At 36.8% G+C, this 14,046-nt stretch overlaps 1 protein-coding gene across 5 annotated transcripts in view; it reads right to left on the reverse strand.

The window, feature by feature from the left end:
- The window catches only part of N4BP2 (NEDD4 binding protein 2), a 36,235-nt gene extending 22,520 nt beyond the window's left edge, over positions 1–13,715 (reverse strand). For 4 of the 5 annotated variants that reach the window (XM_009641261.2, XM_035896728.1, XM_035896727.1 and 1 more), the window contains exons 1-7: positions 13,605–13,715; positions 13,132–13,304; positions 7,230–7,571; positions 4,170–5,391; positions 3,234–3,358; positions 1,957–2,045; positions 102–178 (exon numbers count right to left, since the gene is read on the reverse strand). In XM_009641261.2, coding sequence (XP_009639556.1) covers positions 102–178; positions 1,957–2,045; positions 3,234–3,358; positions 4,170–5,391; positions 7,230–7,446 — 1,730 coding nt within the window. In that variant the 5' untranslated portion in view covers positions 7,447–7,571; positions 13,132–13,304; positions 13,605–13,715. The remainder of the gene's footprint in view (positions 1–101; positions 179–1,956; positions 2,046–3,233; positions 3,359–4,169; positions 5,392–7,229; positions 7,572–13,131; positions 13,305–13,604) is intronic. The other variant, XM_035896726.1, reaches the window with a different exon arrangement.
- Positions 13,716–14,046: the final 331 nt, after the last annotated feature.

The raw sequence follows: 14,046 nt of genomic DNA on the forward strand, positions 1-14,046 counted from the left end.
CTTCACCAGCTACTGTACTAAGTGATAGCTTTTTAAAAATCGTAGTTCATAGACTGTGAAAGATATACAATCTAATATGAATTTTTTCTCTATATTCTCACCTTTCAAGTTCTTTTGGTTTAAACTTCCACCAAGTGTCTGGTTCTCGGAACATGACTTCGTATTTGAACTGCTGAGCCTGAATAAAACAGATATAAAACAGAACAAGCCACATGACCCATTTCTTATTTGTATGAAAAAGCACAAAACATGTATAGCCTGTTTCTTTAAAGATGTTTTTTGTATTTTTCAAAACCAATTAAACATTTGGGATAACATACTACTTGTTCAGTGTTTCACTTATGATTATATAAACTGAGATTTTTAAAAACATGTATATGCATCTCATCATAAAATTAAAAATGTGACATGATCACGGGGGGGGGGGGAAATCACTATTTTGTATCATCCCTTTAATTATTACCTCCTCTACGTCAAGACTGCAGAACACCTCCTCTTTCCAGTCATAGTATGCACATGTCTACGCAGCCCCTCCAAGACAGAGAAAAGCTCACTGCTTACATTCAGAGCTGACCAGATGTGAGCCAGTCCCAAACCAAGCAATTCTGTTACATTAACATAACTACTGCAGACAGCCTTCCTGCCACATGGGAAACTTGAGCAGGCTGCAAGTAAATGGTCCTTATATGATCCAGTCTTATCATGACAGAAAAGGAGCCTAAAGTCTAATCAGAAGAAACACTGAGTACTGTGCCATTTCTGCCCATTCCCGTTTTCAGAAAAAAATCTTACCACCTTACAAACCCTGCACTTCCTGGAAGAACTTTTGTTGTATCTTTATTTCAGTATACAGCAAAACCAAGGAATTAATTCTCAAAAGAACTGTTAATCTGACACTTGTTACTAAATGCAAGGATAATAAAATTTTTATTAATAAAAATTATCCGTGTTAAGTCTCACTGTTCACTAATCCATTACCACATGCAGCATACGTAGAGTATCTGCTCAAAAGCTGTCAGTTCTACATACTACACTCTCTGATGTGATTCTACACCACGGTAGGAGAAATCCCAGATCTATTTTATAATATTTCTTCCAACATATTATTTGTTAGTCAGAACCAATTTTATAAAACAATGCAGTTCTTCAAGCATAAAAAAATTATTAAAACTACCAACCAAAATGATGAATGATCAACAGCAAAATAAGAGCTGGAGTCTAAAAGTGCTGATACCCATTTAGTAACAATGAAGCAAAAAGCTGAGAAGCTCCAGAAAAATGGAGTATGAGAAACCTATAACAGACTTCACCAGGTTATTTAAATCATTAAACATATCTTTGGAAGTTAAACGTAGATTGCATTTACTTAGTACTAAATAAAAGCTGATACTTTTAGTCACTAAATAAAGGCACTACACTACTATCACAAAATGGTGCAGGTGCATTATTTTGATTACATCACTTCAATAAAAACTATTAAGTAAATCTGCGTAACTTCAAGCAAGCTAGCAACATTTGATAACTCTAGCCCTCTGACTGGTCAGCTGATACCTGCCTCTATATCATATTTAGGATGAAACTGAGTTTTCAAGTTTCATGGAGCATCAAACATGACTCTTATTAATTAGTGCTGATTATATTTTAGAAGTATCTTATAATTTTACTGATCATATAAAAGAGGAACATAATTCAGTTTCCTCAATAATATTTATTTTTGCTCCCGAGTGCAAAGCACTTGGCTTTGTCACTTAGAAACTAGGCCAGGTCAATACTCAGATGCATACAGAATATGACACTGGGTAATATGATTCCACGTAACACTTCTTTTTTTTTTTTCCTCCAGACTTCTTTGTGGAGTAACAGCTAGACTGAGAAAGACAATCTCATTTTAAAACACATGTTGTTGTCATGCTAGTCAATAATCCCTTTTCACATCGATCAAATTGTAATACTAACCAAAGTAACATAAGGCTTCATCTCCCAAGCTTGTATGTTTGTGTTGTCTATTATTATAGGAGAGATTCTCATTTCAAATGCTTCTTTGGCTGAAAGACACACGCGTACAAGAGAATGCGATATAGTTAATTCTGTTATAATAGTGTAGACACATAACATTTATAGTAATTCTCTAAATCTGTAGTATTTTTTAAAGTAGATAATCCATAATGATTAACCACTGTGTAAAGAACTCTTGCCACAGCTTGATCTGTTTCAAGGCCCTCTTATTTTAGAAATCCCCCCCTCACATGTAAAACTACTGAGATATGGCATTATTCTTTTGAATTAACGTCTGTATGGTAATAAAGGAATGAAAATGCAGATGTAAAATGCACAAAGATGACCAATCAATCAGTAAATTAAACCAAAAAAACTACATGATCACCTTAAAGTGGACTTCTCTGTTGCATACAAAATTCTTGGCTTTCTAACAGTCTTAAGATTAGTCCACTCTGTAAACTGTATAAAATATGAAAAATCAAAAGAATTATTGTAATTTAAATATACAGTAACGAAATGTTTAGAAACTCTAGCTTTGAGATACAGCATCGTGTTTTTGTAGCCATGTTACAATGCATCTGAACAATCAAAGTTATCGCTGAATCACACATTTCTTATTAACCTATTTCTCCACTGGTTAGAAATCTGACAGTAGAAAAGTGATCATGGTTCAAACTGAGCAAATAAAAGCTTAAAAAGAGTTGTTCTATGGTGAGTGTAGCATGAGCCACTGTCAAAAAATACGCCGATTATGGGGGGGGGGAATAATTTATTCTTTCTTGCTCATATAATTTTGTTTTAAATTTGCCAACAACTTAGTGCTCAAGAGAAAAAATAATCAAGAGCAGGAAAATATGTGTTATTTGTATCAACATCCTCATTACTTATTGCATATGCATATATAATGGCTCATCTCAGAAGAAATATTTCTGGGAGATGGTACAGATTGCCACTCCACAAATGGAACACAACTCAAAATACATACCATGACGAAATCTGAGGACAAAACAATCTTCTGACAAAGACATTGGCATTTTTAATTGCAAAACATACAATGAACAGATGACTTCTGAGTTTGTGCTCATATTCTTTTTCCACACACATATTAAGAAATACTTCTATGATGGGATAAATGCTTGTCCTGTGACACAAGCATTACAAGACAGGCAGCTTTTTAAACAGCACACAAGCATTGAACTGTAAACAAGCAAGCTAATCCCGTATTTATTTCTCACCTCGCTTCCTGTTCCAGTCATGTGCTTCCCCTAAGCAATCGGGATCATAATGGTATTGTCCATGTTTATAAAAGTAATCATCAGTACTAAGAATTATTCCACCCGGGTTATCCTCAAGCAAAGTCCTGTGAAAGATCAACAAGTAAATAGCTTTTCCCCCTTTTCCTCCCCAGCCCTGATACCTGCTATCATACATATATGCATTTAGTCTCTTGCACAAAACCAAGATTATTTTAAATGGAAGTAGCAAATTTAGGTAAGGGAAAAAAAAAAAAAAATCACCCTCCAGGCAAAGATGGTTCTATAATAATTTTCTGCCATTTCAAAAGGCTGAGGATATCTAGGGGAAAGAGCTGACAGAGGTTCCCCACAAGTCTCATTTCAAAACAAGGGAGGTATTTTTGCATCTACATCTAGTGACATACTTTCACACTGACAAATACACATACAGTCTTAATTGCACCAAATATTTCAGGTGCCAGCCAAAAGAGTCTAAACTCGATCTAGAAGGAAATCAAGAATTCAACCCAAGAAGCTCCACACATACTACTTTCACAAAAGAATTCCAACAGTGGAAGGGGAATTTCTGACGATAAAGAGCTGGCATATTTCCATCCGTGTTATCGGAAGGAAACACACGAAATGAACACGGACTGAAAGAACACAGCAGACCTAATACTACTGCATAAACTCCTTCAGCCAGTGACAGAAGTTAAAATTAACCCCTCCTATTTCAATTTCCACTAGAGGTCAAGGAGCTGCAAGCAACTCAGCTCTCAGCAATTATTACCACTCATCATGCTACACTGCCATGTAGCTAGCAATTAGGGTATATGCATAACTATTTACAAATGTCAGAAAATTGTCTCTGCCTGCACTAAATCCTGTACACAATTAAGCAATTTCTTTTAGAAGCTCACAATATAGATGTTCTACCTTGCCAAATATGATTTTCCTGATCCTGGAACACCTCTGAGAAGAACAAGTACTTGACCTATAAGGTGCATCTTTTTTCTCATCATGTGACAAACAGGTGGCTGCTGTGCTTGCGAGAGGTTCAATTTTGTGTTTCTATCTTGATTTCCCCATACCTTCAGAGACGGGTTGCTGTCCCAGGCATTTGAAACCACTGGAGAGGAAAAAAAAAGTCCCTGTTCCAAAGTCCTATAGTCTGAAACAGGTCTCCACTGCCCTGGACAGACAGCCACAGGAGTTACAAAGCTGTGACTTCCACTGGATGGATAAAACATGGGAGCCATGAGATTCCAGTGTTGTTGAGGTTGACATGATGGTGTAGAAAAATTTAAGTTGTAACCCTGCTGAGTTTGCTGAAAATCTGCAGGTTTGGGTGTTTTGAAACTGGATGTTTCAAGAGAGACATAGGCCTCTGGAAGAGAAGCGCTCTGGTGGCTGATAAAGGCAGTCACTACCTCTTCACGCTGTTCCAGGCACCCTGAATCAGGATTTCCGGTGGCAGCTACTCCAAGTTCCAGAGGTCTTTGGGATGACTCACCAGAAGCAGCAGTCACACTTTTTTGACCCAAAACAGTATCTTGTGTCTGTTCAGAATTTCCACATGATATTTCTCCATTCGATTGTTTATTGACTACATCACGTTGAACATCTGTTTCTGACAAATCAGAATATTCCAGTATCTGTGCTAAGGGGTCTGACACAGCTGGTGAGCTTGTCTGGACGCTCAGCTGACCCACTGGTGGCTGAGAACCGACAAAGTTTTTACAAACCTCATTATTTGTCCCTGTTTGCTGTGGAAAAAGTAGGACATCGCAACCTGAATCAGATTTTTCCCACTCAGGAAATTCACTAAAGCCATCATGTTCCACAGAGTGCTTATGTACTATTTGGTCAATTGCAGAATTAGGAAATTCATCACTCAAGCTGTATCTCTGAAAGGCATTTTCTATTAAAGAATCCAGTTCTTCAGTCAGCTGTGCATCAGGTGATAGGACCTTTTTTTTTTCTTCTTCAGAATTACTTTGTTCTGCAATACTTCCCTCCATTCTTTCATTTGCAACAGATCTTTGCTGATTAACAAGAGCTAGTGATGATGCTACTGAACCAAAAGCCAAGGATTTTGAAGATGCTACTCCTTTGGCATGGGTGGACAGCTCCAGCAGATAATCCATAGCATTTTCTACTGTTGAATAAAGTAAAGAGAATAAAGCATGGTCAAGTGAACAAACACAAGCTGATGAGAATGCAATTTTTTTACTTGAAGAAGTATTTGTCACAACTAAAGAGACAAACACAAAAGAGCTTGTCTTCATCTTTTAACACACCTTCTTCAACTCCCTTGATCTGTTTCTCATTAGAGGTAGAGGCAGAACTCAATACAGACATACTGCAAAATAATAACCTAATAAGCATAAAAAGGGAAATAGTGTCTAAAAATTAAGTTTAATGGAAAAAAATCAGAACTGGGTGTTTAAATGGCCTCTTATTTCTAACCTATCTCATATAGGCAAAATAGTGTAAAGTAAACTGAAAAACACTATAAAACTATGCAAAATATGTTCATTATGGCTAGGCCCAATGGAAAAATGTCATACCTAATATAGCCTGAAAAATCCAGTATCTTTGTAAAGCCACTAAATGGAGTATAGGTTGCCTGTGATCGACATGATCAAAATGAAAACCCGGCACAAGTATCATCCAAGCTCTAAGGCTAAGATGTTTTCCTGAAAGACAGTGTAGTAAAAGGTCTAAGTCCATTGAAGCGCAACTGTTTCTGCACACATTAAATAAAATATTCCTTGTCCTTCCATCTTCTCTACTATATGAGAGCGACTTAGTATTACTCATATGAAAAGATGCTAATCTTTCAATTTTTAAACTACTGTTAATAGTATAACACAATAATGAACTCTGCGTGTTTACTGAATTCTCTAATAAGCTTCTAGATAAATCTGTTATTTTGATAAAGGTAAATCTTATAAAGAGTTCAAAGCATGAATCAGTAATTCCATCAACTTCAATTTTAAAAGGAATAGCAATCATAGCAACAAATGTGAAAGCGCTATTAAGTTATAAACTCTGTACAATTTAGGTAAGGTAAAAAAGGCAATAAAAGCAGTCCTTCTAATGGCTACCTAGCTTTCATACATATAAAAAAAAATGCCAAACTCTGCCTTCTCTGCAGATTGTCTTAGAAAAATCTCAGTTAATCACATCTGATCATACAACTACAGATTGATTAAAATGCTCCATACATGGTTTATTCCCCTACTAAATAACATTTCAGCTATTGCTATCCAGCATCTTATCCAGTACTTTTATTGTAAGTGAATGAACTTGTATATAGAAGAATTTCAAAACCAGAAAAGCATGGGAAGGACTGGGCACGGACATGAAAATAGTCTGTCAGGAGAGGTGGGTATGTAGCTTGGCAGAATACAGGGGGAGAAACACACTCCAGGCGAGGCAGCGGAGAATTCAACATGACAAACAGAATTTATCCTGCAAAAACTAACCCTCAGTGGAGCTGACAAGATGACAGTGCAAAACAAAGTAAAACAAAAGCTCAATTCAAGTATTCAGAGAGAAGCAAACGCTGCCAGGACCACATACGGTGTACCATTGTCTTGAAAAATTGTGATCCAGAACATAAAATACTCCTCCTGCAGAAACAGTTTATGCATCTAGCAGATACAGCACAGAAACTACTTGGGAAAAACAGGTTCTCCTCACAACTCTACCACCGCCTGGTCTGTGTCATAGAACAAGCCACTTAAACTATAGCTCCATTTATGGAGCACACTGCTACTGCAGATTACCAGCCTCACAGAAACGCTGTCAAACTTGGAGAATCTTGCATGGAAAGAGCTATAAAATTTCAAAATATTATGACTCACCTACTCATTAAAGTTAAACTCACAAACACGTTTGCAACACCCACATCAACTTTTCTGGAGTCACCCTAGTTAAGAGCTGTCTGCATATGGAACAAAACTGTAATGCCAACTGTACATTATTTACCTTTAAAATCACATTCAGACAGAACCATATAAACCACACTAGGATCTAGGTCAGAAAACATTTCTGACATGCTGTTGAAGAGCTCTTCCTTATTGACACTATGCACCGCTGGTGATACTGAGCAGCTTGGGTCCCCTTGGGATACAGCAACAGCAGGTCTGTCAGAATTGCCATTCTTCCGAGAAGGACTCCCACCAGTTTTCCTTCTCCGTGGCATTTTGTTTTCAAAAAAATCAGCTTGCTTTTTGTTTTAGTTTGTTCACATGAGGCTGACAGCACCAAGCTCAGAAATCACACAAAAGCCCTCTCATAACTGGGATACGCATAACAGAAATAGCAGACCTGGAGAAAAAAAAAAGAGAACAGAGAAATTTTAAGAAAATACACAGTCACATTTCCATATCTCCTATTTAGATAGCTAAAAGAGCAAAAAAAAAAAAAAACAAAAACCTAAGCATCCAGGAAAGCATTTTCTAGAAGGCTGCCTTTCTTCTTTTCAAATGGCTGACAGCTAAATAGCAGCCTTATTTTCTAACTAACTAGATACTGAATCTGCATCTGGAAGAGAGAACAAATAAAATGGAGTTTAAAAGAAAAATCCAGAGACGTAAAGGAAGCAATGCAGGGAGCCAGTTCATAAATATTCCTCTGCTAACACCTACTGATGACCAGTTAATATTATGGAACACTTATACTCTGTTAACAGAAAGTACTGGAAAACGTAACAGACATCTCCAAATTTTCCAGAAGACCTTCATTACTTCCCCCCACCTCCACGATTTTTTAAGACTAAGCAGTTGGGGTTCTTCAATGGTCCAAAACTGGCACAGGCTACCCAGAGAGGTTGTGGAATCTCCAACCATGCAGATTCTCAAAACCTGAGCAAACATGGCCCTGAGCAACCTGGTTCAGGTGACCCTGCATGAACACGTGGGTTGAACCAGATGACATGCAAAGTGCCTTCCAATCTCAGCCTGTGTGGGTTTTTTTTTAATAGTTAAAAACATTTTATAGCTTTATAAGCCATAAAGCAAGAAGAGGCTTCTGTCCAACATCCCCCCCACACACACACACACACACACTTCTGCCATAAAGCCTTTGAATACATCTAGTTAAAACATTGTGGCATCTATAATAACTGCAATTACTGTATTAATCTTGTATAGAAAAGGAAAGTGATTATTAATTGAAATACAAGCACAGCATATGGCATGATCTCACTTTTTTCTTTATATGAAATAACATCAAAGCTCTGCTGTGTTCTAGCGATGTTCATAATAAACTATAATTTTTACAAATAATTATTCAGAAGAGTAACAAACTTTGGTAAGGCTGAGAATCTAAAGTTAATTACAGCAAAGAGTCACTATTTAATGATAACAGTTACTGAGTAGGCTATAAAATACCTATTTCCCTATAAGATTATTTCACCAGTGATGACCAATTCAATATGTACAGATAAATCAATGGCAGCACTTCCAAGTTCACTTTGTCCTTCCTTCCCTGGATCATTGGCACACAAATGACAATGCCAGATCAGTGCCAGATCTGGAGCGCACTTCTCCATTATTCTCTAGCAATCTCTTCTGGCAACCAAGAGAACTATCATTTAGCAGAGCCTGGACTGTTCCCAAGTCATAGAAATTTATATAAGAAAAACAGACAACTCCAGGATCCCAGGAGTTTCTACCATATGTATATGGACCTTAGACAGACAAATGAGACAGGTGTCAAACAATTACGAGGTCGAGGAAGTCCGAAATGCACAAGGAAAACAATACACAGGAAAAGGAAGAGGTGGACTTCCAAAAACAAAGAGAAATGACAGTGGAAGATGCTAGTTAGCCAGACCAAGCTGGGACAATTGCAGCTGTTTTTTTCATTACACTTTTTTTGGTTCACCTCTCTGATTAGCCATCCTTACACCATTCTTTACTGTCACAAAAAAGTATTCAAGCAAAACCATTTAAAAAAGAAAAGGTATAGCAAGTCATGCTTTTCAAATTCGTATTTCTAATTGATTCATCCTCCAGACAGTAAAACAGATTGAGACCTAACTTCACACACAGTGTGTCAGTGCTAAAAAATGTGATTGCTCCTCACTAAAAGAGGTTCAGTGACAAAGAAAATATCCTGCAAGGGAGAAAGGTATTCATGCAACTTGACATTACTGAGCACCAAGAGACTTTAAGCAGAATGCTCCAAGTGTTGTCAATGTTTTAATCCGACTCCCTTACAATGATCGATCCTGTAAGGACCTGCTGCTGAAGAACATGCTCTGTAGCTAGGACTTTTAACAATCGATTGCCTTACTTCACTATAGGATATTCCCTTCTCAATGTATTTCCTGCATTAGGCTGTGTATCCCACTATATATTAGGATACCTTACTCTAATGACCTAACGAATCCACACACTTCTGTCTACATGAATCTCAATCAGCAAATTTACACTGCATTGCTTCAGGATTATTGAGGCCTTAACTGTTTATCACAATTAATCACAAAAGGGAAAAGACGTCATAAGGGAAAAAGACATCAGTCACCTCAGACCTTACACACAGGTGAAAACCTTGGTGACGCCCACTACATTCATGTATGCTAAGGCAAGGCACAGATCCACATTTCGTCCCATGTCTCCACCTAAAGCCTTAGTAAAATTGTAGAAATTGTTAAACCTATCAAAAGCTAAATTACTGTTGCCCAGGATTTCATTTAAATAAGGTATTCACTATGGCAAATATCACAGACAGATATTTTGACAGAATCTCCTTTGTTTACCACAATATTTTCAATAAAATTCCTGGACAGATTCCTGGGTAGTATCTTCTGTTGATATTACCCTGTACTGTATAACATAAGAGATAACACTAACATGCTCAACTGAAGGAATTAATTTTCACTCACTTTTAAGAGCATGTCCTGAACTTTACAGAGGATTTTATCTAGGGACTTGCCTTTTCAGATATTCATGTTTCTCTTCTTGAAAATTAGTTTACTATGAAAGAGGAAATAATTTTGAATAACCCAATAGCCAGACTTGCAGGTTAGCTACATTCATTGGTTCTGGATAACACAGCACGAATCAATCTGTAGTTTGCTGTGGATGAGGGGGTTTTTTTCCCCTCCAAGATGAAAATGGAGTTGTAATAACATAATGATTAGAAGTGCAGGGCTGTGCTGAACACACTGAAAGGGAATTTGAGACAATTAGCCAGAGGCTGCAATATACTCGGACGTTCGCTAGTCAGTTCTGGGTACCGCTGTTTGACACACATCCAATTAGAGCAAACAGCTGTTTCATTTCAGCACTGATGAAAAACAGTACTCCTGTGGCAGCCTCAACTTCATCTTTAAAAACAAAGCAAAACAAAATCCACAAGCACCTCTTCACTCATAGCTCTTCAGAAATACACATTTCCTGACATTAGGGATCTTATCCCAATGTAATTCAACTACCACGAACAAGCATATGTACAAAAATCTGCCTGTATGAAAATTACCTTCCGAATTAAGCAATCTTACAAATAAAAGAGATATTAAGGTGCCAGCATTCTCTACAAAATAAGGTCATTTTCAAACCCTACCAACCTAGAAGAGAAAAAGTAGACTTGCCAGTCAGGGCACTTGAATGTCACCATCTTTCAAGCTGGCCAGAGTTTATTTCTGATGGTAGATTATGAGCCTCAGGTGTTGCCTGTTCCGGTACTGCTACCCCTAAGGAGCTAGATGGATGCATCACATTTTGTAGGCACAGGGATGCGCAGCCAGAGATCAGCATCCATTATAGGAAAGCCAGTCGCTACAGAAGCAGGCAGGCACCGATGTAATCAACCTAACACAACACGTTTTTCTTTTCTGTTTGACAGAACAATGAAATGTAGAGAAGTGGCTGACCTAGCACAGCAAGAGGATGGGCCAAGATCTCAAGTCTCAATCCCAGCATCTTACTAACAACATTCAACTTTCCTTTCCAGTGAAAGGAAAACCAATTGTTTAATAAACTCGTTCTAAGAAGGTGTTTTTAATTCCCTAGGGGACAGAAAGTTGACCAATGTTTCCAATAAACACAAAATATCTGTCAGTTACATAGAAGAGAAAAAATATGCAAGTTTTTCCTCAGCCCCCTCTATCTTTTGCACTTTCGTAACTTAATTGATAAACTAACTGATGAATCATTACAATCTTAGGAAAATATACAAGAAAATTCTTCCATAAAGCATGGAGTGAATTTAAATCAAGGAATTCCCTTGCAAACATGTTTCAAAAGGTTCCATTTTATTTTCATTAATACAATTGTCCATAAAAGAAATTAATCCAAAATAGCTGGAGTATTATAGTCATCCTGGTCAGACTCCTCACATTAAGGGGAAAAACATGTTAAAAAAACCCAACAAAAATCTCCAGGCTCCAATATAAGTAAACTGCAACTTTAACTTAATTGTAAGTTGTCCTTAGAAAAATTCAAAGTGTACTCTTTCTTATGACACATAATGTAAAGAATTCAAAACATTTAAACCACCCAGAAAACAATATAAGGGAAAAAAAACCCAAACTGAACAAGAAAACAAAACACCCCCCAAGACCCTCCAAAACCAAATGTTATTTTTAAAAGATAGAAGATCTCATTTATGTTAGGAAATAATTGCTAACATACACAAGCCATCACATTGCTAGCCAGTACTGCTGTATCAGCAAACCTGCTGTGAAGAATTCTCCCAGAACTCTGAAGAAATTTTTTAAAAAAAAAAAGGCTACAAATGCATTTGCTAAAATTAAAAGGCACGAGTCAGGTTTACACTGAGGCGACACTAAATTTGTCCAGCTAAACACCTTCTGTTTTCTACAGCAAAATCTAGAAATCCCCCCCTGCTTTCTAAGAACTGCTATACATTGCTGAAGAACTGTATTTTTACAAAATCACATAAAAACTACTATAAAACAGTATTAGGCACATCTGACTGTTCCAAAACTTCTGGAAAAGCAATATAAGTCTCAGGCTTGAGACGTGCATTATTGTTTAATTTTCAGTGTAATATGAAAATGTATATGCAGTTGCTGAATAAAGATCTGATTACGGCCTGACACACCTCGTATGTCTTTTACACTGGGATGTCTTTTTAGGAACCACACACGGTAGCTTGCATTTTCAAGATGTGTCAAAATTCTCGAGTAGAATAGACTGACTGCAAGTTCTAATACACATATCTTCTCAAGTACAGGAAGAGAGGGGAACAGGTAGTATTCAAGAAGAGACAGAACACACATAATAAAGGAAGAAATACACTAAACTATTTTTTAAGTGAGTTAGTTGATACCAAAGTATTCACAAAGCTCTTTAAATAAGAGATACTGCATTGGGAAACAATCAGTAGTAAATACAATTTTTCTAAGTCATTATGAGAACTTGTTTTTTAAGCAAACAGACCAGAAAAATATTCTAACCACTACTCAAGGTTTACTAAAAGCATTCAGCATCTTGGGACATTTTTGGTTAAACTATGATCAAGATCAAATGACAAATAAATGATCAATATTACTTCTCTTCCTTTTTTAAGGACAAAGGAAGCCTCCAGCCTTGACACAATGCAACATTCAACCAATATGACCAAAGCTGCCCAATTTGTATACATTTTTAAAGTTCTTAGATCAATTTAAGGAAGTTAACTCCATATATATAAAAGAGGTTGGTTTGGGGCATTGATTTTTTGTTTTGGTTTGGTTTTGGGGAGTTTTAAATACTTTTTAAATTTGAAACTACAAAAAATATTTATCATGTAATGTTCATTTGAATCTTCTGGCTTTTAAAAAAAATATACACCTATATACTGACATGATGGAGACTAGAAAAAAAACAAATCTATATTTGTAATTCAAATAAAATAGTAATAGCATACAACTTACATTTTCAGCTTCACTGAGTTGCCCTGCAGTAGGTCCCTTCTCATCTTTCCAAAATCACCACTGATGGCCCATTTAATAAAGATATGCTGTTAAAATATATAATGCACTCTTCTGTCAGGAAACCATGCTTTCAAACGTACAAATTAGACGTCAGCAGAAGTGGATGCTCCCTCCTGACAAAGGAATGATCAGAACACAAATTAAAGTTTGTATTTTGCTCACAGACCGTACAACTTTAAGCAAAGTTTTAACACTAATACACACAATTGGTTTTAGTAGATTAAGCACAGCTAACATTTCACTGACAGAGCACCCAACATGCCAAGCTGAGCTCAAATGCAAGTCTTCCTAAGGCTAAGAATACCTACTTGATTTCAGCTATTGATTTCTCATCTAAAAAAGCTGACTTACATCAGGCAAGGCAATACATAATCACAGCAGAATTAGTTTGGAATAAAAGTAAGTTTCCTCACTTGTCATTCCACTTGGGTCTTCACCACAGTTCTTAACCATCTTGAAAAGGTTTATATATCCATGCTGGTCAAGAAAAGATTTGTTCCATCGTGTGGGGAATTAGGCAAAGAAAACCTGGTACATCAAAATCAGAATATGTTACTTACAGATACAGCACTAATTTGCAATGCCCTACCGACGCTAAAAACTGCACTTCTGTTCAAAGAGGCTACAAACTCCTAATCTACTGTATACACACTGAAGATGTTAGATCTACTCAAAGCCTGACTTTATTCCAGTATATGTATTAGCCTAGAGCTCACTTCCCTAACAGTCTTGTGCTTTCAAATTAAAATAAATTTAAAAAAAAAAAAAAATCCAAACCTACGAGCTTACACACCTAAATCAGTTAAAGAATTTGGAACAAATATTCTGTCACACTCCTAACATGGCTGGCCGAGG

The sequence above is a fragment of the Egretta garzetta genome, unplaced genomic scaffold (genome assembly GCF_000687185.1).
Source record: "Egretta garzetta isolate BGI_Z169 unplaced genomic scaffold, ASM68718v1 scaffold256, whole genome shotgun sequence".
NCBI classification, from domain to species: Eukaryota; Metazoa; Chordata; class Aves; order Pelecaniformes; family Ardeidae; genus Egretta; species Egretta garzetta.